Source organism: Sorex araneus, chromosome 1 (genome assembly GCF_027595985.1).
Source record: "Sorex araneus isolate mSorAra2 chromosome 1, mSorAra2.pri, whole genome shotgun sequence".
In the NCBI taxonomy this organism is placed as follows: Eukaryota; Metazoa; Chordata; class Mammalia; order Eulipotyphla; family Soricidae; genus Sorex; species Sorex araneus.
In genome coordinates, this window is record NC_073302.1 from 22,833,217 (window position 1) to 22,854,881 (window position 21,665).

General features: G+C 39.1%; 1 protein-coding gene across 3 annotated transcripts in view; it reads left to right on the forward strand.

Annotated features, from left to right (window-relative positions):
• PTBP3 (polypyrimidine tract binding protein 3) overlaps positions 1-21,153 on the forward strand; it is an 87,576-nt gene extending 66,423 nt beyond the window's left edge. For all 3 annotated transcript variants that reach the window (XM_055121911.1, XM_055121896.1, XM_055121904.1), the window contains 7 exons: positions 6,769-6,846; positions 10,705-10,844; positions 11,452-11,485; positions 12,431-12,523; positions 13,459-13,675; positions 15,715-15,792; positions 16,006-21,153. In XM_055121911.1, the coding sequence (XP_054977886.1) occupies positions 6,769-6,846; positions 10,705-10,844; positions 11,452-11,485; positions 12,431-12,523; positions 13,459-13,675; positions 15,715-15,792; positions 16,006-16,138 (773 nt within the window). In that variant the 3' untranslated portion in view covers positions 16,139-21,153. The remainder of the gene's footprint in view (positions 1-6,768; positions 6,847-10,704; positions 10,845-11,451; positions 11,486-12,430; positions 12,524-13,458; positions 13,676-15,714; positions 15,793-16,005) is intronic.
• Positions 21,154-21,665: the final 512 nt, after the last annotated feature.

Sequence of the window (21,665 nt, forward strand, 5' to 3'; positions counted from 1 at the left end):
GAATAGTACTGCAGTGAACATAGTGCAGTTTTTTTTTTTCACTTTAGTTGTGTTTTGTTTGGGGTCAGTGCTCAGGGCTTATTCCTGCCTCTGTGTTGAGGGATTACTACTGGTTGTGCTCAGGGGATCATATACAGCGTCAGGGATCGAACCAAGGTCAGCCATATGCATGGCAAGTCCCTTAATCTCTGTGTTTTCTCTCTGGCTCCTTCATTAGACATTTTATGCAGTAAGAAAATGTTACCTTGCCATTTTTTTTTTTGTTGAAAATTTTTTTTAATTGTGCTTTTTCTGTTTAATCTTCTTTTGGTTTTTGGGTCACATCTGATGTCCCAAGACTACTAGTCAGTGACTACCCCCGGCAGGTTGCTCTGGGGGTCACTCTGGCAGTGCTCAAGAGACCATGTATTGCTGGAGATCACACACCAGTCTGTTGGCATGTATTATTTGCCCTTTGGACTATATCTCCAGCCTTAATTGTGCTTTTTTTCATGGTATATACTCTTTAATATTCAAATGGCTCTGTATACTGTCTGGTGATGGTTCATGATTTAGTTTATCGTCGTCTGATATGGACATAGAGAATGTTTCTTCAGGGTTTTGTTATTATACAAGAATCACTGTGGGAAAACTGACTCTGATACTGAGTCACCAGCAGCCTTTGCCCATGGTCGAGATAAGTTTACCCTTTAGTCCCACACCTTTAGCAGAAAAGTCAAACTGGTTAAACTTCTGTGGGGAATGGAGTACAGAAAGCACCGAGTATCTGTAGGTGACTAGATGAATGTGCAAATACAGAATACAGGAATACTTTGCAAATACAGGATACACAGATGGGACATTGTTTGGACACTGGATAAAGGGATAAAGTTTTTTTTTCTTTTTTTCTGGTTGTTTTTTGTTTTTTTGCCAAAACTAGTGGTGCTCAGGGGTTATTCCTGGCTCTACACTCAAGAATCACTCCTGGTGGTGCTCAGAGGACCCTATGGGATGTTAGGGATTGGCAGCATTAAAGACAAGCCCCTTACCCGCTGTACTATCTCTCTGGCCCCCCAAAAAAGTAATATCTGGTTACTTGGTGGTTATATGTTTATATGTTTGTTTATATACTTCCACACACAAAAATAATTTGTATTTAGAAATATAATTATGATAAATTTATTTCAGTTTAAAATGATTTCTGCTAATTTGTATTGCTATTGTGGCTGCAGACTGGAGCGATAGCACAGCAGATAGGGCATTTGCCTTGCATGCAGCTGACCCAGGTTCGATTCCTCCATTCCCTCTCGAAGAGCCCAGCAAGCTACCAAGAATATCCTGCCCGCAAGGCAGAGCCTGGCAAGCTATCTGTGGTGTATTCGATATGCCAAAAATAGTAACAATGAGTCTCACAATGGAGACGTTACTGGTGCCCGCTCGAGCAAATCAACGAACAATGGGGTGACAGTGCTGCGGTGGCAGTATAGTTTCCGAATGTAAAATAATGGGCCGGAGGAGTAGCACAGTGGGTTAGGTGTTTGCCTTGCACAGGTCTGAGCTGGGTTAGATCCCTGGCATCCCATATGGTTCCCCAAGCACCGTCAGGACTTAATTTCTGAGTGTAGAGCCAGGAGTACCACCTAAGCATCACCAGGTGTGACCCAAAACCAAAAAAAAAAAAAAAAAAAAAAACCCATGAACCTTTTCCTGAAAAGTTTGTATAATCTTTTCATAAAAAGAGTATCTCATGGTCTACTGGTTTACTTTGCTTAAATATTTGTTTCTGTTTCTTTGAGGATCATAGCTTTATGGAGATTTTATATATTATTTTGGCCAAATTTCAATGCCTTTATCACAGGTTACTTAGAAACAATGATTTTAAATTTGACTCTGGTAATTGTATGCCAGTTCTTTTGTGTATTGCAGTTCAGTTTTCTATAATTGTTATATCAAGTGTTTTTTCTCATTTCTTTAAAATGTATTGGTAGGGGGCTGGAGTGATAGCACAGCGGGTAGGGCATTTGCCTTGCACGCGGCCGACCCGGGTTCGATTCCCAGCATCCCATATGGGCCCCTGGGGGGTAATTCCTGAGTGCAGAGCCAGGAGTAACCCCTGTGCATTGCCAGGTGTGACCCAAAAAGAAAAAAAAAAATGTATTGGTAGATTTCTGCCTTACTCTCCCATCTCCCCTGCACCCCCAAGGCTGCTCAGTTTGTTTGTTTTTATTGTTGTTGTTGTTCAAGAGCTATGGTCAGTTGTGCTCGAGGACTACGCCCCAGTTCAGTGCTCCAGGGTTGGTTCTGCAATGCTTGGGGAACTGTGCGGTTTAGGAATTGCACCCAGAGCTCCCATGAGCACTCCAGCCCATCTGTCTTTTTGTCTAAGACATTTTTGGTCTATTTGCTGTGTTTGAAAAATACCACTCAGAACCAGAGATACAGTATAGTAGATAAGGCACTTACCTTGTAAGCAGCTGACCCAGGTTTTATCTTTGGCATTCCATATGGGTCCCCTGAGCCCACCAGGAATAATTACAGAGTACAGAACTAGGAGTCACTCCTGATGCTGGGTGTGGCCCCAAAACAAAAAAAAAAAAAAGAAGAAAGAAGGAAAAGAAAAATACCTGTTTTTCCTCCCCACACCACCCCCATATCTCTGTGGTTTATATCAACTAATATGTTCCTTATGTGGTGATGTACAAGCAGCTATGAATCATCCTCACTTGCAGACTGAAGGTGTCACTCGAGGTAGTGGCAGGGAATAAGGAATGCGAGAGCTGGCATTAACGTATAAAACCCCTGGAAGCTCTAGTGTATGAGCACTATTTGTCATGTCTTAGCTGTCTATCATATGGTAAAGTTAGTAGGAACTGTGTAGAAATGAAGCTTCTCCCACGGAGGCACTCCAGTCAGCTGACTGGCTAGGTTTCTCTAGGAGGAGCAAATGAACACTTAACCGCAGTGATGTCATCACCCATCACTTTTGTTTTACTTTTTTTTTTTTTTTGGGTCACACCCGGCGATGCACAGGGGTTACTCCTGGTTCTACACTCAGGAATTACTCCTGGCGGTGCTCAGGGGACCATATGGGATGCTGGGATTCGAACCCGGGTTGGCCGCGTGCAAGGCAAACGCCCTACCCGCTGTGCTATCGCTCCAGCCCCCAACGCTTTTGTTTTACTTTGTCTTAGTTTTGCCACTATTGCTGGTGGTTGGTGCTTAGGGTCTACTCCCGGCTTTGTGTCTGAGGATCCCTGCTGCAGGAGCTCAGGGACCATGGCGTGCAGGGATCAGATGGGGTCTCAGTGTGTAAAGCCTGTGCTCTGGCCTTTTAAGCTCTTTGCCACCCCATTACCTCTTTGCTTTTAGCTAATTTGACTTTCATGACTACCCATATCCACATCAAAGTCTTTTTCTTGATGCCTTAAATGTTCATTCTTATTGAGTGATTTTTTTTTTTCCGCTTTTTGGTTTGATGCCATGCCTAGTGGTGCTCAGGGGTTGCTCCTGGCCTTGCACTCAGGAATTACTCCTGGTGGGCTCGGGAGACCGTAGGAGATGATATGGACTGAACCCAGGTCAGCCGCGTGGATGGCAAGCACCCTTCCTACTGTACTATCTCTCCAACCCCAGTGAATTCTTTTACCTCTGAACTTTTGCCTGATTGAAGTTTATATCTAACAAGAATATGTGTTAAATAGATATTTATATTTAACAAGAATAGGCTTTCCTGATTGGTTTTCACTTCTTATACACTAGAAAAATGCTTGGCACATAAGTGCTTTCAGAATATATATCTGGAACGAATTTCACTTTCCCTTATTCATCATTTTTTCCCCCCTTTTTGGGTCACACCCAGCGATACTCAGGGGTTACTCCTGACGGTGCTTGGGGGACCATATGGGATGCTGGGAATCAAACCCAGGTCGGCTGTGTGCAAGGCAAATGCCCTACCCACTGTGCTATTGCTCCAGCCCCACATTAATCATTTTTTAATCTTCAGTTATTCTCTCTGCTAGCTATATCTTTGGAATCACTTAATAACTATATTTCATTGAATTGTTATAAATTATAACTGTATATTTAACAAATTGTGTTAAGTAATTTATCTTTATTGACTGATAAACATGAGCTTTTAAATCTTGAAACTGTGTAGCCTACATATTTCACAAAAATATTTTCTCCCTCCTGCTCTTTAATATTCAGTTCTAAAGTTATCTTTGCCATTCTCTCTCCTCCCCCCATTCTCTTTAACCTTTATTGAGCTTCTCTTATGGAAGAACTGCTTATAATTTGTTGGATTTGTTGTTTTTTCCCTAAAACTGTTCTCTGTTTCTTCTTTCTCCCTTTACCACTCTCTCTCTCTCTCTCTCTCTCTCTATATATATATATATATATATATACACACACACACACACACACACACACACACACACACACACTAGTATTCCCAGTTTCTTTTTTAGCTCTCTTCATTTTTTAATCTTGCACCATTTTATTGGGATCTTGTGCATGTTTATTTCTACGTAGATAATTTACAAATCTGTCCTTAAAGCATTCATTCAGAATCACCATCTAATTTTCACTCTAGGTATTTCCCTTTGTCATTGTGTCCCCTCAGCTTTGACATGTCTGAAACCAAGTTATTTCTCTTCCATTTTTTGTTTTGTTTGAGGACTTCACTCAGCAGTGCTGACAAATTACTCAGTCCCAGGAGCTGGAGCGATAGCACAGCGGGTAGGGCGTTTGCCTTGCACGCGGCCGACCCGGGTTCGAATCCCAGCATCCCATATGGTCCCCTGAGCACCGCCAGTGGTAATTCCTGAATGAAGAGCCAGGAGTAACCCCTGTGCATCGCCAGGTGTGACCCAAAAACCAAAAAAAAAAAAAAAAAAATTACTCAGTCCCTCCAGGCAGTGCTCAGGGGATAGTGTGGTGTCAGGGATCAAATCCAGGAATCCAGCCTGAAAGCGTGCGCTACAGTGATTTGAGCCACTTCCCAGCTCAAAACCAAGTTGTTTTTTTTTGTTTTTTTTTTTTAAAGAAATATTTTATTGAACCACCGTGAAAACAAGAAAAAAAAATACAAAGCTTTCAGGTTTAAGTCACAGTCAAATACTGATTAAACCACCATCCCTTCACCAGTGCACCCGTTCCACCACCAAGAACCCCAATACACCCCCCTCCCACCCCACCCCCCATCTAAGTAGCTAATGATATTCCCATTATTCTCTCTATATATTGAGTACATTTCATATTTCCATACAGAACTCACTATTGTTGATTGGAAATTTTCCCCAACAATCAGGCCTGCTGAATAGGCATCATCTAATAATTTCTCTTCATTGGTAAGAGTGAAGACTTTGAGTCGCGGCCGCGCGGTTTTGGGTTTCTAATATTTTAGCTCAGTTCACAGTCAAAATGGATGGCTGCAAGAATCTGCTCTGGTGCCAAAATGGGTTAGGAGACCTCAGGATCACAGTCAGTAGGCGCGGAGGCTCTGCTTCTCGTGCCGCAGCTCTTGGTTCATCTCTGGGCGGAAGGCGCGCCGGGAACACCCCCCCTCCCAGGACCACCTACAGGCTACCTCACTAAAGAGAGTCCTACCTCCTGGTGGAGGGGTCTTAGAGGGTGGCTCTCACCGCGTGGCTGCTGCCGCTGCCGCCATTTTCGCTCAGAAAAGTGGGGTGGAGAGGGAAAAAAATCCCTCCCCGGGCTGCACGAGGTTGTAGCTCAGTTCACAGTCAAAATGCATGGCTCAAGCATCCGCTCTGGTGCCAAAATGGGTTAGGAGACCTCAGGATCAGAGTCAATAGGCGCGGAGGCTCTGCTTCTCGTGCCGCGGCTCTCGGTTCATCCCTAAGTTGTTTTTTTACTAGTACTTTCTTGCCCATAGGAGTTAACTTCTTTTTTCTCATGATACACAGTCCCCAGTCTTCTAAAAAGAAATAGAAGAATCATTTCACGTCTAATACACACTTTTAAAATATAGGCTTTTCAAATACGTAATTTCTAGCTCAAGTTTCATGTCCTGAGAAACGTGATCGCTACCAATCACAGACAGATCCCTCCTTAAGCCACTTACAGTACATGTATATATAATCCACTATATCCCGGCGTGTCAGTGAATCTTGTAATTCATCAATTTGATTAGTCTCCAAAGGAAAACTGTTCTTGTTTTGGGACCACATCCAGCTACCCTCAGGGCTTACTCCTGGCTCTGTGCTCAGGGGTACTTCTGGTGGTGCTCGGGACAGCATGTAATTTCAAGGAATCTGAACCAGGGTCCGCCATATGCAAGGTGAGCTTCTTAACCCTTCTGCTGTTTTTCTGGCCCAGTTTTTAAAATTCATGTTTCTTATTAGCACATTTCATAGATCAGTATACTTTTTATAAGTTTTTGATACTTTCTCATAAATACAGTGCTCTGAGGGTAAGAATCTCGACCTGATCTCAAACTGAAATACCGCTCAGTTGCACTTTTGAATATTGAACCCAGTTGAAAGAGGTTAGCCGAGGCCAGAGTGATACTACAGCAGGTAGGGCAATTGCCTTGTCGGGGTCTGATCCGGGTTCTATCCTTGGCACTCTGTATGGTCCCCTGAGCACTGCCAGTTTTGCCCCCCCCCAAAAAAAAAAAAAGAAAAAGGAAAGAGGTATAACATTAGGGTTACCTGTTAAACAAATTATTAACTTCTTAGCAATATATCAGTAGTCTCTGATACAACTATTTTACATTGTATTGATGATCGTAGTTATATACATAAATTAATGTCTGTTCCCCATTAGGTGCACCAGGTATCATTTCCTCTCCCTATGCGGGGACTGCTGGATTTCCCCCAGCCATTGGATTTCCTCAAGCAGCAGGTAACGCTCTTATATTTGAATTTGAAGTGCTCTTTTAATGATGTTTTTAAATAATATTTTGTATGAACTTATTAAAATTACCATGCTTGAAGAGTTACTAATAAAACCATTATGTATAGTAACCATTGTATGGTATAGTTTGGGGGGGGTTTTGATGGGGAGTGGTAGGGGGGTTCTGGCCTGGCAGTGCTCAGGGCTTAATCCTGGCTCTTTGTTCAAGGATCACTCCAGGCAGGCTCAGGGAAACATATAGGATGCTAGCATTGAACCCAGGTCAGCCACGTTCAAGGCAAACGCCCTACCCACTGTACTATTGCTCTGGCCCCACTCTGCATTTATAACTAATTCTTCCAGTTCTATTCTTAGTCCTAATAATTTCACTACATGTTCTATATCTTCTATATCTTCATTGAAACAACTAACTGTAGGTTGACTATATTAAGTAAACTTAGATTTGCCTATTATACAAAATATATGAGCTGCTTTTATCTTTGCTAACGGGCTCATCAATTATAATTTGAATGGAGCTGCATTCTCAGTGCCTTGGATATATTTTATCCAAGAGTAAATGTTTTAATTAATAGACATTTATTATCACCTTACTCATATCACCTCATTCCCCCTGCCCCCAGTTATTTATGGGTTTAGAAGTTTACCATAGCAGTGCATGCTTTTTTGGGGGGAGGGTCACACCCGGTGATGCACAGGGGTTACTCCTGGCTCTGCACTCAGGAATCACCCCTGGTGGTGCTCAGGGACCTTATGGGATGCTGGGATTCGAACCCAGGTTGGCCGCGTGCAAGGCAAATGACCTACTGGCTATGCTATTGCTCCAGCCCCAATGCATGCTTTTTATATAATGGAATTTTTTTCTTTACCTAATGAAAATGATTAAGACCTAGAAAGTCTATTAATAGTTTGATAGTTACTCTCTTACTCTTTTTTAGATAGTAAACAGTGAATTTGATCATTACTTTGAGATTAAAAATTTGCTTTCTGATTTTATCTCTGATAGCCCTAAAGAGAATATTTGGAGGTTAGCAATTCAAAGGGTGTAGGTTCAAGCCTTTTTTACATATTACATATCCAACTTCCAACTGATTTGTGAACATAACTGCATTTTAAACTGGAATTGTGCTTGGTTTTGTTATATTTTTATTTCCTCTTTCTAATTCTGGAGATACTTTCTTTGACGAGGCTAGATCAAGAGATAATACAGCAGGTAGGCTGTTTACCTTGCACACAGCCCACCTGGGTTAAGTCACCGGCATCCCACATGGTCTCCCAAGCCCCACCAGGAGTAATTCCTAAGTGCAGAGCCAGGAGTAACCCCTGAGAATTGGAGCATATGACCCCAAAATATTAAAGGGGAGAGTGGCAGGGGAGTGACAATTGAACTTTTATTTTTAGTGTTTGGGTGGGTTTTGAGGTATCTCACATATGTTTAAGTTTTCTCCCCATCCCATTACAGTGTAGGCAGTAAGCATAGGGTTTCATTATTATTTTTTTAAGTTTTCAAGAGTTTCATTGGTTCTCTTTTAAAGCTAATAGATACTTCATTTTTTTACAGTCTATGTAGAAAACAGTATAACTGAGCTAAAGTTTTGTTTTATTTTTGGTCCTCATCTGACAGTGCTCAGGACTTACAGGAATCAAAAATGAGTCAGCTGGGGGGCTGGAGTGATAGCACAGCAGGTAGGGCGTTTCCCTTGCACTCGGCCAACCCGGGTTTGAATCCCAGCATCCCATATGGTCCCCTGAGCACCGCCAGGAGTAATTCCTGAGTGCAGAGCCAGGAGTGACCCCTGTGCATTGCTGGGTGTGACCCAAAAAGAAAAAAGAAAAAAAAAAGAGTATGCAAGGGAGGCTCCTTAACTATTGTACTACCTCTCCAGCCCTGAGGGAAATCTTTCTCACTGCGTAAAGAATTCTTCTGGGGCCTGGAGATAGAGTACGGGATGACGGCACTCGCTCCTCATGCCACTAACCTCAGTTCCATCCCCAGCACCGCATATCATCCCTGAGCCTGATAGGTGTGACCCTTTGACACAGCCGTGAGTGTGGCCCCAATCTTCCCCATACACAACAAAGAAAACGAATGCTTCTGAGTTGATAAGCCTTTTCAGGTCTAATAGAGTAAAAAGTATATACACGTATACCCACATGCATGCACGCACACACACATATCCACCCTACAGCCCAGCTGTTTTTGGTGGAGGGCACACCTGGTATTACCGCAGGCTCCACTCCCGGCTCTGCTGCGGCAACTGTGCACTGCCAAGGGTTGAGATAACAGCTGCCTGCAGGCATGTTCCTTTACCCTTTCACTCTCTCACCAGTTTCTTGGATTTACTCTTTTTAAAAAAATTTTCATTTCAGTTACTGTGCTTGCCAGCTTTACAATGCTATTGTTGACAGGGTGTCATGAGTGTAACCTTTTTACACCCTCCCTCCCCCGAGTCTGTGTCTCCTCCCACTTTGTTCTCAGGGTCTCCTCCCACCTCTCTCCTCCCCCACGACCCCAAGCATTGCTCTTGAGTGTATTGTAGTAGATCTACAACAGTTGTAAGGTTGGATTGGAGGAACCGGGAAGAGGCCAGGGAAATTACTACTGGTGATAGATTTTATGAACTGTATCCAGCCTGGAAAGGTGGTCCTGCACTGCATTACTCAGCAGCGTAGATCATGGTAGTGATGATTTTATTAGATTATCAAGCCGCATAGGCTAGCTGTAAACTCTCTCTTTATTACATGACTGGTAGTAAAATGATTGGACTTCTGAGCTAAAGAATCAATAAATTTAAGAAACTGGTTTATTTTATACAAACTGGAAATCTTTGCTTCATAATTATTTTATTTGGGGGCCATACCCAAGGGTGCTTGGGGATAATTTCTAGCTCTAAACTCAGGGATCATTCCCAGCCCAGTTCTCTCTTGGGGAATGAATCCAGGCTTCTTACGAAACATGTGCTTTAGCCCTTTAAGCAATCTCCCTGGCCTCTACATTGTAATTTCTTAAGCTGAGACCACAGTTGGTAAGATCACCTGAGACAGTTTTGAGTATAATGTATAGTATAACATATAGTGTCCACATTTTCAGTATTCTAGAATTTGCAGTAATTTTTTCAATAGTAGAGAGTGTGAGAATTCTGAAATTCTTTCTACAAAAGAATATTGAATTCATAGCTGTCAATTTTTGCATTGATCATAATATTATACTTCACAAGGCTACACAATGCTTTTTTCCAAACAGAATATCTTAGAGCACTGCAGAGTATGCATGTACGAATATTTTCTGTGCTGAAAGAATTTTTTATAATCTGATTTTACGGTAGAAATGAAAATAAGAATTACACCTACTTTATAGAAATGTACTGGAATATATTTTTTTTTTAAAAAAGGCAGAAAGAAAGCTTTTAGTTGATCTTCCAAAAAGCCTAATGGATTTGAAGACCAGTGAGGTTGGTTGGTGTGTACAGAACTATGTAAATAATACTCCCTTGCTCTTCAAATCCCTGTTCTTCCTCAAACATGTATCTTGCTTGCTTATCTGTTTCTTTGCTTGCTTATTTATACTCTGGAGAAGCCTGTGTTCTCTCTGTTTGACCACAGTTTTCTCACCGTCTCTGCTCACGTTTAAGCAAGTTGTGTTCAATAAAAACTACCTTGCTTCACGTAAAAAAAAAATGCTATTTTTATATAAATACCAGCTATGATAATGTCAAACTAGCTTTGATATCCATCTGGGTAGCTATGACATAATTGTTTTCATAATTTTGCTTTTTTTTATTTACTTAAGTTTTATGAAATGTTACAATTATGTAACTAGAATGTAAAATTCTTTGATGTTTTTCAAAGGCCTCTCAGTCCCGGCTGTTCCTGGAGGCCTCGGTCCTCTCGCCATCACCTCCTCTGCTGTCACCGGAAGAATGGCCATTCCCGGGACGGGTGGTATTCCAGGAAATTCTGTTCTACTTGTCACAAATCTCAATCCTGATGTGAGTTGAAAGTATTATATTAAAGTAGTCTTTTGGGAATGGGAAGGGTAGCTTTTGGTCTCCACTTGCAACACACATGGTCTTCTGAGCTTCATTGGGTAAAACCCCTGGTGGTCCCGGTACTGCTGGGGAATTCTCACCAAAGACAACTGAAATTCACTACTGTGACTGTCATCCTGTACAAATTCACAGACTCAAACCAACAAAGGCTAGGAAATCTGGACTGTTTAGTCAGACCCTCATTAGTTGCATTTCTTTGGGACTTGTACAAATTTTCTCCCTTGTCATTATTCCCTTAACAATACAGTTTAACAGCCAAATATGTATTCACATGTGTTAGGTACTATAAATAATAGAGAGAATTTAAAGCATATGAAAGAATATGTGCAGGTTGTAGGCAGTTACTCCTTCAGTCATAAAAGGAACTTGAGGATCTGTATCCTGTAGAAATGCTGGAACCTTCTCAGACAACAAAGGACAACTGTATAGAAGAAACATAAAATCAGTGTTTGTGACAAAGTCAGCTATCATTCCTGTGTTTGTTTTAGGCAAAAACTAAAATTTTTACTTAAATGATACATTTGTTTTGTGTTTTCCTTTCAAACAGCTTATCACACCACATGGACTTTTTATCCTATTTGGTAAGTTATTTTTTTGTTTGTTTGTTTTTAATATTTGTGATGTGGACTGAACACCTGCCATTATCAATATTTATTTGTTGCATCTGTGTGCCATATAATGTGCTTGATACTGAGAATAGAATAGCAAATAATACTTGGTAGAAATTAGAATTACAATAAAGTCTTAAACAGAAGGAAAATAAGAGATTATAATGGGAATATATGCTGAGGGAATCAAAGAGGATATATCCATAGAAATATTTCTTGGTTTTGTTGTTTTGTTTTGCTTTTTGGTCACACTTCGCAATGCACAAGGGTTACTCCTGGCTTTTCACTCAGGAATTACTACTCCCGGTGGTACTCAGGGGACCATATGGGATGCTGGGAATCAAACCTGGGTTGGCCGCATGCAAGGCAAACACCCTACCCGCTGTGCTATTGCTCCAGCCCCCTGAAATTTTTTTTAAATAAAAGAGCCACACTGATAAGATATGGCCCCTAAACAAAAGAAATGATAATGATAGCTTTGATGGTAGAGTGGATGAGAAGAATTGGACAAATAATGAGATTTATGTTATAGAATCAGTGGTACTGGTGATTGAATTGGGTGTAATTATTTAGGAAAGGGAAAAGACAAAATTATGATTCCCGGGTGACTTTGTCAAGCAAATACGTGGATGATGGTGCTGTTTACCAGCAGTGTTAATGAATACAAAGCACGGAAAGAAGATAGGAGATGAATTAGTTTGGGGCATACTAAAATTGAAGCATTTATAACACATAAAGGGGAAAGAGGTGAGTAGAGTTAGCAGGTCAAAACTATAGAAGAGATTTGAATTTGAGAACATAGGTATGAAGCTTTGCAGGGAAAGTATATGTATGGGAAGAGAAGCATCTTTAGATGTATTAATAAAATTAAACATTTTGTAAGTAGACACTGAAAACTTGTTTTGTCTTATTTATTAGGAGTATATGGTGATGTACACCGAGTGAAGATTATGTTTAATAAGAAAGAAAATGCACTGGTTCAGATGGCTGATGCAAATCAAGCTCAACTAGGTAATGATGATGATGATGATGATGACAATCCATGCCATTTGTGTGTTTTATGTCCCGTGTTCCTATAAACAAACCTATAGCTAGTAGAAATAGGAGTTTCCTGGACTTTCTTTGTGCTGATGCCTTTTTATTTATCTATTTTTGGATGCCTTCTGTTTAAAGCTTATATTGTAAGATTTAGAGGTCTGAGGTTCATTTATCTTCTTAGACATATTGTTGGCTGTTCAGAGCTTTGACCACGGGTCTTTTCCAGTAAGCACAATTCGTGACACGTCTTTTTTTCCTTTCAAATCAAGTTTTCTAGAGCTGTTGTCTGTCATAAAAGTTGGAACAAACTTCATAATGACGGTGATTATTCCATGAAAATATTTCTTGACCTTCCTTGTCATTACCGTAGTAGTGGCTACTAAAATATTACTTAGATTTTAATTTTTAATGGAATGATGGGTCGGGGGGTGGTGGCTAGAGAGATGGTACAGTGAGTAGAGTGCTTGCCTTGCATGCAGCTGACCCAGGTTCGATCCCCAGTACCCCCATAGCTCCCTGGGCACTGCCAGGAATAATTCCTGAGTGCAGAGACAGGAATAAGCCCTGAGCACAGTGGGGCTTAGACAAAGAATCACTTTGTTTGATACTAAACCATCTTCTTTAGGAACCATTTCCTGTTTATGGAAATTCCTGAGTATTGTATTCAAGGTGCTCTGGAATTACCCAGCTCTAGACTGGATAGTTGGGTTTTTTTTTTTGGTCTTGATTGCTTTTCTTTCTCTGTAACATACACTCATTTAGTGCATTTCCATATGCAAGAGTTGGGTTTAGAACCATTTTAACCTTTAAACTGCTATATAATTTCAGGTAACTAAAAAGGATTTGATGGTTCACATAAATATTAGAGACTTACTTACAAATTTTCCTTATTTTTTCCTCTATACTAGCAATGAATCATCTGAGTGGGCAGAGACTTTATGGAAAAGTGCTTCGTGCTACACTGTCCAAGCATCAAGCGGTTCAGCTTCCTCGGGAGGGACAAGAAGACCAGGGTCTGACTAAGGATTTTAGCAACAGTCCTTTGCATCGCTTTAAAAAACCTGGCTCTAAAAACTTCCAGAATATTTTTCCACCATCAGCCACGTTGCATCTTTCCAACATCCCGTATGTATCTAATTATTATTCATTAAATGATTCATTTTCGACAGTTTATAGTTTAGAAGAAGTTTAAACCCCGGAAATTATTCTAGCTTTGCTGTTTTTATGAGATGGCTTATTTAGCATTATATCTTAAGAGGGTTGCCATTTCCAGTATGTAGCCAAAAGTGAAAGACAGGAGTGGTTTGTCTCTCCCTACCCCCAAAAGTAGTTAGCAACTACTTTTTCCTTTCAGTTGCAACAGGGCATAAAAATAATTGAATGCTGGGGCTGGAGAAATAACACAGTGGGTAGGGCGTTTGCCTTGCATGCAGCTGACCCAGGTTCAATTTCCAGCATCCCATATGGTTCCCTGAGCACCGCCAGGGGTGATTCCTGAGTGCAGAGCCAGGAGTAACCCCTGTGCATCACCAGTATGACCCAAAAAGCCAAAAAAAAAGTAATAATAATAATAATTGAATGCAGAAATAGTCCATTGAGACATATGTGCTCATCTTCTTTGTAGAAGAACCAACCATAGTTTTTTTGTTTTGTTTTGATTACTTTTCTTTCTCTATAAGATAAGCAAAAAAAAAATAATGTACATCTAGGAATTTGGTCAAAAATTTTTTTTCATGCAAGTTGTAACTTACCCATAGTGATGTACCAGATGAATAAGAAATATTCATTGAGGGGGCTGGAGCAATAGCACAGCCGGTAGGGCGTTTGCCTTGCACGTGGCCAACCCGGGTTCGATTCCCAGCATCCCATATGGTCCCCAGAGTGCAGAGCCAGGAATAACCCCTGTGCATTGCCAGGTGTGACCGAAAAAGCAAAAAAAAAAAAAAATATATATATATATATATATATATTCATTGAGATCTTTCTCCTTGAGAGCTATTAGTGTAGTAGAAGTACTAAACTGTCCTTGCTTGCAGTCATAAGATGAGGCATAAAATCTGCTTTTAGTCAGTTGAATCTCATGTGATCGTACACGATTAATTTACCTGTTGCTGCATAAACTTAACAGCTTAATTCATTAAAAGTCAAAGTTCATTAACTTGCACTATTACTGTGAGTGAGGAATCCAGAAGTGGTTGAATGAGGTTATTTTGGTGAAGAATCTCTTTTAAGGTTGCATCTGAAGGCGGGGGCTAAAGATTTCATTTCCACTGTGGCACACTCAGGTGCCAGTTGTTGGCAGGAGATCTCAGTGCCTTGCCACACTTTGTCATATGATTGCTGCTTCTCATATGGTCGCTCAGATGTCCTCAATAAATAGCAGCTGCTTTCCTTCAGAGCGAAGTATTCAAGAAAGACCGTGGTTTATATAAGTGCTTCTGAAGTGACAGGTGGACTGCAGGTGATGTGGCTTAATATTAGGGATATGACCCGTGGCGGACATATCCCAGTACCACCCCCAAGCCTGCGGGTTGCAGAAGACACCCCTGGTCACGGTGGGAGAAGAGTACCTTCTGGAAGTTAGGCCTAGAAAGCATAACTGCTAGGGAAAATAAGAATAATTGCGAGTGATCTTAGTGCCTGGACACCACCTATACAATTCTTAATTTCCCGAACTGTTTGAAGTGTATGACCGTGGTCTAAACTAACAGTCAGAGCTTGCTAGGAAAAGGAGCTTTGGACCTACTAGAGTCTGTGGTATTCATAGAATACACAAATATTTTATATATCTGCCCATATCTTATGAGGATGTTTGGGATATATTCTGCTGATGGGCCAGGGAGATGGCTGAAGGGCTGCTTCTGCAGGCAGGAGGCCTGGGTTCCATCCTGGGAAAGAGATGGTTCTCCTGCATAACATACCATCAGTGACACCCACGCACTGCAAAGTATGGCACAAAAATCAACAAAAATTCCATTGAGGGTATGTCTGTGTAAGCCTTAAACACCTCTCAGATACTGCCAAATTCTACCTGTATTGTATGGCTTAATTATTTGCTTTAAAATGTGAAATGCTCTGGAAGTTTGGTGATGGCAAAGGTTATTCTTTGCTTCATTTGAGAATTAGAGCGAAGACAGTTGATGTTCTCTCTGATGTTTCCACAGCCCTTCTGTTACAGTGGATGATCTGAAGAACCTTTTCACAGAAGCAGGATGTACAGTGAAAGCTTTTAAATTCTTTCAGTAAGTCTATGCTTTTAAGGCCTACATTAACTTTGTTTAATATCGTATGCAAAATTTTAGGGTAACTCAATGAATTCCCCTAGGGTAATAGAGGGAAACTACGCTAATTTAATTGTGTGTGTGTGTGTGTGTGTGTGTGTGTCTGTCTGTCTGTCTGTCTGTCTATTTTTGTGTGTATATATGTGTGTTTTTTTTTTCTTTTATCTTTTCTAGGAAGGATCGCAAAATGGCTCTCATTCAGTTGGGATCTGTGGAAGAGGCGATCCAAGCACTCATTGAGCTTCACAACCACGACCTTGGGGAGAATCACCACCTCAGAGTTTCCTTCTCAAAATCAACCATCTGACCTTCTGTGAATTCTGCTTCTAGGACTGGACCATAATTTCAGGAACCTTTCAGACATAGACTTAAGCAACTCAAGACCAATTCTGCCTCTTTCATAAAATTCAACTTTCTGAGTTTGTTTGCTATTCGAGTACATTAAAAAACAAACCAACAAGGGATATTCTCTTTACCAACTATTCCCCCTGCCAGTATGTGATCTTGTTTCTTTGTACCATAGTTTCTATGAAAATAACCATCAAAAACATTTTTTTTATCCAATAATTGAATTTCTTCTGGTAAATTGGATTTTAAGAGGACAGGTTTTCTTTCAGTTTGGGTCCAGATTAGCCTTACACAGCATTTCTAAACTCCTTTGTACTTTGAAAAATTTCAGCAGATACACTTTTTAAATTACTTACAATCAGGTTTTTAACTTGGTGATTTAGAAGTTTGATCCCTAAGAAAATTAAGTTCACTTATAAGCATCAGTCATTAGGTATATGTTGCTAATTATATACGTAAATTGAATTATATTGGAAGCAGATTTATAAAATTGCATGTTTTCTTCCAGTGATTCTTTCTCCCCCCCCCCGACCAATGTAAGACACTCCTATGAATACTGCATATACTTCAACTTTTTGCAACTATGTGGAGAAACGAAGTGTCTCAGCTGTCCCCAGGGAAAATAAGTGGACTCCAATCAGGATCTGTTAGAGTATCAGGAAAGTTCATGATTTTATTAGAATCATGTGGCAAATTTCCAAACAATACTTATTTGCTGAATAAAATGGCCTTGAAAACTTTAAAAAGAAAAGAATCCTTATAAACTACTTTTTAATAATTGTTTTCAGAAAAAGTTTACAGTCTTAAGGAAAATATTCAGGTCTATCATATGGTTTGACAGATTTTTAAAAAGTTATTTTTGGTAAGGTCTTCTTTTAGAAAAAAAATATTAATCTCAAGGGTTTTGTACCACTATAATCTCTAATACTTATTCAGAATTACTGTGTATTTACTTAATTTCTTATGTGCCTTATTATGTGCTTATGAAATAATAGGTTAGGATTTTAATCTAAGTATCTTGAAAGCTATATGTGGGCTTGGTGAGCAATTTTTGTCTCTTTGGATTTTTGTTTTCTCCCCCTTTTGGTGAGGATTTTAAAGTTATTTTCATTGCAATTTTAAGATTTTCAGTAAGAGTTTTCAGATTTTTGGTGCTTTCTTGCAGAGATGGAGCAGGGAAGGGGGAGGGGTGAAAGGTCTGGGGAATAACTCAGTGCACACCTGTAGACAGACATCTCCACATTAGGACCAAGGGTGGTCACTGCCAGGTGTAGCGTCCACTTGCAGAACGCAATCTTAGTTTCTGAATCTTGTCTAATCCTTATCATGTGTTAGAATTTGCCTCAGGATTACTTGTTTTTGTTTTTGTTTCTTTTTCTCTGAACTCAAGTGATAACTTGCCTTTTTAATTGTTAATACAACTTCATTACTGAGTGCCCACATACATGGAGTATGAGAAATTGGGTTCTTTCTCACATTTTGGATTGAATGTAAGAGTACATTTTAATGTTACTTCCGTGATTGTATGATTCTTTTTTAAAGAGAAACTTTATGTTTTCGTTCACTTTTAAGTGCTTAGATTTTTTTTTTTAACAATTTGTCAAAAGGGATATTTTTGTCCACTCCTTTTATACTTTTCAGATTCTTAGAGTGACTCATCTCACCTTTCAAAGTAATATCTCAATTTCTGCTATATTTTAGATGTTAGTTTGAATGCAGGAAAGTTTTCATAAAAATTTAACAAGAACGTTGGAGATTTCAAATTTTAGTAGGTTGTTTGAAAAAACAATTCACTGAGCAACAATAGGGAGAATTGGTAGAAAGGTAGATTGAGATCTTTCAGATCAGTTTTAGTTTTCACTGAATAGATATACTAATTTATCTAGTTATTATTATTCACTTGGGAAATGTATTTTACCAAAGCACTGAGAAAAGCAAGCAGGGGGTTCAGGGTGGGGAAGATCTATGAGAAATCTCCCACATTTATTTATATAAGCATGATTAAAATTTTCAGTGGCATGTTAATTGGATTAGTTAATTTACTTTGAGTTAGGATTTACTGTTGTGATTTTAATTCATTATTCTCTTAGCATTTAGTACAATGGTAGCATAAGTGTAGCAGAAGGGAGATCATTATAGTGTTGAATGTAGTTTTGAAGTAGGAAATGGCCTTTAAATCTGACAGAACATTTGAATCCTTTTCAGGGATTTGTGTATGTGTGTGTGTGTGCGTGTTTGTGTGTAGATAAGTGTATATACATGCATACGTACACTCGTCTAATGTTGTACATACATATGCACATTTACATTTTAATTTATTGACAAAGAACATCAAGATTTGAGAAAGTGAGGTTTTCTTGTTTGAAACTGTGTGCTTGAAACCATCAGTTTTTGTCTAAAATTAACTATATCATGTACATGTCCATTTTGGTATGTTTGCTATTTGAATTATAGAGATCCGCAGTATTTGTCTTAGCATGATTTCTGTAAAAAGACTTCAGGGTAGTGGAAAAACTCTGTCTTTGTGTATTGTTTGGCATGTATTATTCTTTATCTTCTAAGAAATATTTTATTTTTGTTGTTAAGCTTATTTACTTTGTCTTACAAAGTATTGTCTGATAACTTTTGGAGGTATCTTGACTTTTACACATAGAGTATATATTCAGGACTTTTTAAAAAATAGCAGTACATGCTTAAGAGTAGCAATTTTTGACAAGACTTTTACTTTGAGATTTTAATAATTTGCATTACAGCGAAGTGTGTTTTATGTGAGGTTCAAATAGGAAAATGAACTAGTTCCCTAATTAGTAACTTATTGGAGAGTATCAGAATTACCCAATTGCTTCCACAGAATGCCATAAATTCCTTAAGACTAAATATTTAATCAATTATTTGTATTAATGTCTCTGATTTTGTTTCTGGAAGTTGTTTTTAGAGGTAGTGTCTGCCTTATTTCTTATGGAAGCATTTCTTTGGCTCCACCTAGCTGGGTACTGCTACAGATGATTAGAAGTAGCTCATGAATATCTCTGCTCAGATTTTGTATAAACTTTCAAAGCTTCCATGTCATTAGGCAGCAAGATTTATGCCTAGAACATATTACCGTGCAATTTTTCTTCCATTCCCACTAATGTTTGGACAGATGTCCCCATGAGTCATTTGACTCAGTTAAATAAAAGCCCAACATTGCCAAACTATAAGCCTCTTAGAAAACCTAATACGTACTGCTATTTTTAAACCAAAACAATAAAAGACAGTGTGACTATGTGTAAAAGCATTTTCTTAGCATTTCTTTTTGTCTTGTTCTGTTGTTAAGAATAAAACTGCCAGACTTAAAATATTCTACTATTGTGCTAAAACAAATGTAGTTGGATTGCACAAAACTTTTCCTTTAAAGAAAATTGAACTTCGTTGTCTTGAAAGAACTGTGTTGTTATCTACAAGATTATTTACAGTCTTTCCAGAGCAAATTTTAATAGCTTATTATGAATGGCTTAAAAACTAGAAAGTTACTAAAATACTAGTTTTGAATGGGGGCGGGGGGAAACGGGTATTATGGAGGGGAAAAAACAAAACAGGACCAAAGTTTATGTGCCTTCTTTAGCAGTTCTAATTGATACTTTCTTCTGTTTGGAACTAAGGTAGTATCAGTATTCTGGGTTTCAGGAAATATGTACTATATTGTTTGAAAAGAATGTCATTCCACGGACCATATACGCAAAGGATTGTAACTGTATAAATGAAATCACAGTTATACTTTTGCCTTTGTCACACAACATTCATCATAGCATTGTGCAGACCCAAGAACAGATCTGTGGCAGTCATTTTAGTTTTTGTGATCTGAGGCATATGTTCCAGAGAGTAAGAACATTTGTCTGGTCCAGTGACCTTGGTCATAGTAGTCATGGTTGAAAGCTGCTTATGGCAAGCTTGAATCAGCACTGCAACAGATTTTCTTTGTGTTATGTTATTTTCACTTCTTGATTCTATGTAGTAGTGGTAGCCAATATTTAGCTATGTTCTGTGTGTTCGTTAAAAATCATAACCTGGCTTTTTTTTCCCTCTTGCTATTGTTATTGAGATCTCATAAAAATTAGCCCACATCCAGAAAGTACTAATGATAAAGTTTTCATCAAAATGTCACCTCATTGCTCTGACCAAAGATTGTTTTGATTTTAACTCTGTTGTTTTTTTCCCAAGCTCCTTTCTGAAAGAAAACGCGGTGCAAAGAGGCCTTTACTTTCTATTTCCTATCGGTGAATAGATACTCAGAGAAAATGGGAGTTTAATGTGAACAGAATAGAATAGTGTACAAGGGTTTGATGGGCATTTTCAGTACTGTATTTAAGAAAAAAAAATAGCACAGCTAGGAGCCTCTGACATTGTCTCTTGTTTTATATGGTCTGTTCATAAAATTGCCTTTTTCAGTTTATAAGAATATTCATCTAACAGGAGAAAATGCTGTAAATATTTGTAACAACATTTTTTTAACCAGGCCAAAAAAGAAAAAAAAAAGGGTTTTGGGAACAAGTAAACATATAAAGTGGTTTTATATGAAACATCAATTGTCTTGTATATTTTGATAAGCAGCAGTACCAGCTTTTGTTTGTAACAGTTTGTGGCATTGGAAGAAAAGGATTCTGTGATTATTGAAGTGGTTTATGTTATACATGAAGAGAAGATAAAATATTAAAAACATATTTTCTAACTGCGTAGTGCATGGTTAATTCAAGCTTCTGTACACTACAGTATATTCCATTTCATTTAATTTGTATATTTGTTAAGACCTGATATCTCGAATCTCTTTTCCTAACAAGTATAGCATTTGTAGCATGCCTTTTAATAAATGTCATGACATCTGTACTCTCTTAAAATTTTCCTGTGTTCTTATCTGTACTTTGGGCTTCCTCTTTGTCTTACCTTGTAATTCTAATGATGTCATATTTTCTTTTCTTTTTCATAGTCATTCATCTAAATTTGTCATAATTAAAGAATCGCAAGCACAATTGATAGTTTTTTGAACTGGAGGGTGAAATTCAAGTCTACGAGCCATTTCTCTTCAGTACAAGACTATTCTTATTTTGAGGCATGAAGTGCTTTTGTACTCGTCCCCTGATAGGGCAGCCTCTTCTATGACTCTCCCCCTTTACGACATGTACATGTGACTGCTGTCTCTTATCTGCGTGTCTGTCTCTCACTTAGGTAGCTCAAAGGTCTGAGGTGCATGCTTTGTGTGTAGGAGCCCTGGGTTTGATCCGCTCCTCATGGAACCGTTCCCAAGTGATCAGGAGTGGTCCGTGAGAACTGCGCTGGAGTTTTGCACTCCATGCCCTGCCAGATGGGGCACCCAAAAGAAGAGTCCTTATCAAATTGTAGGACTCTAAGCAGTTATTTATTTTTACCCATTGGAACGGAAAATAAGGGAGGTAACCCTACTTGTGTGTCTTACCTGTAAAACCAGTTGTCCCCGTAAATGTTACATAAAT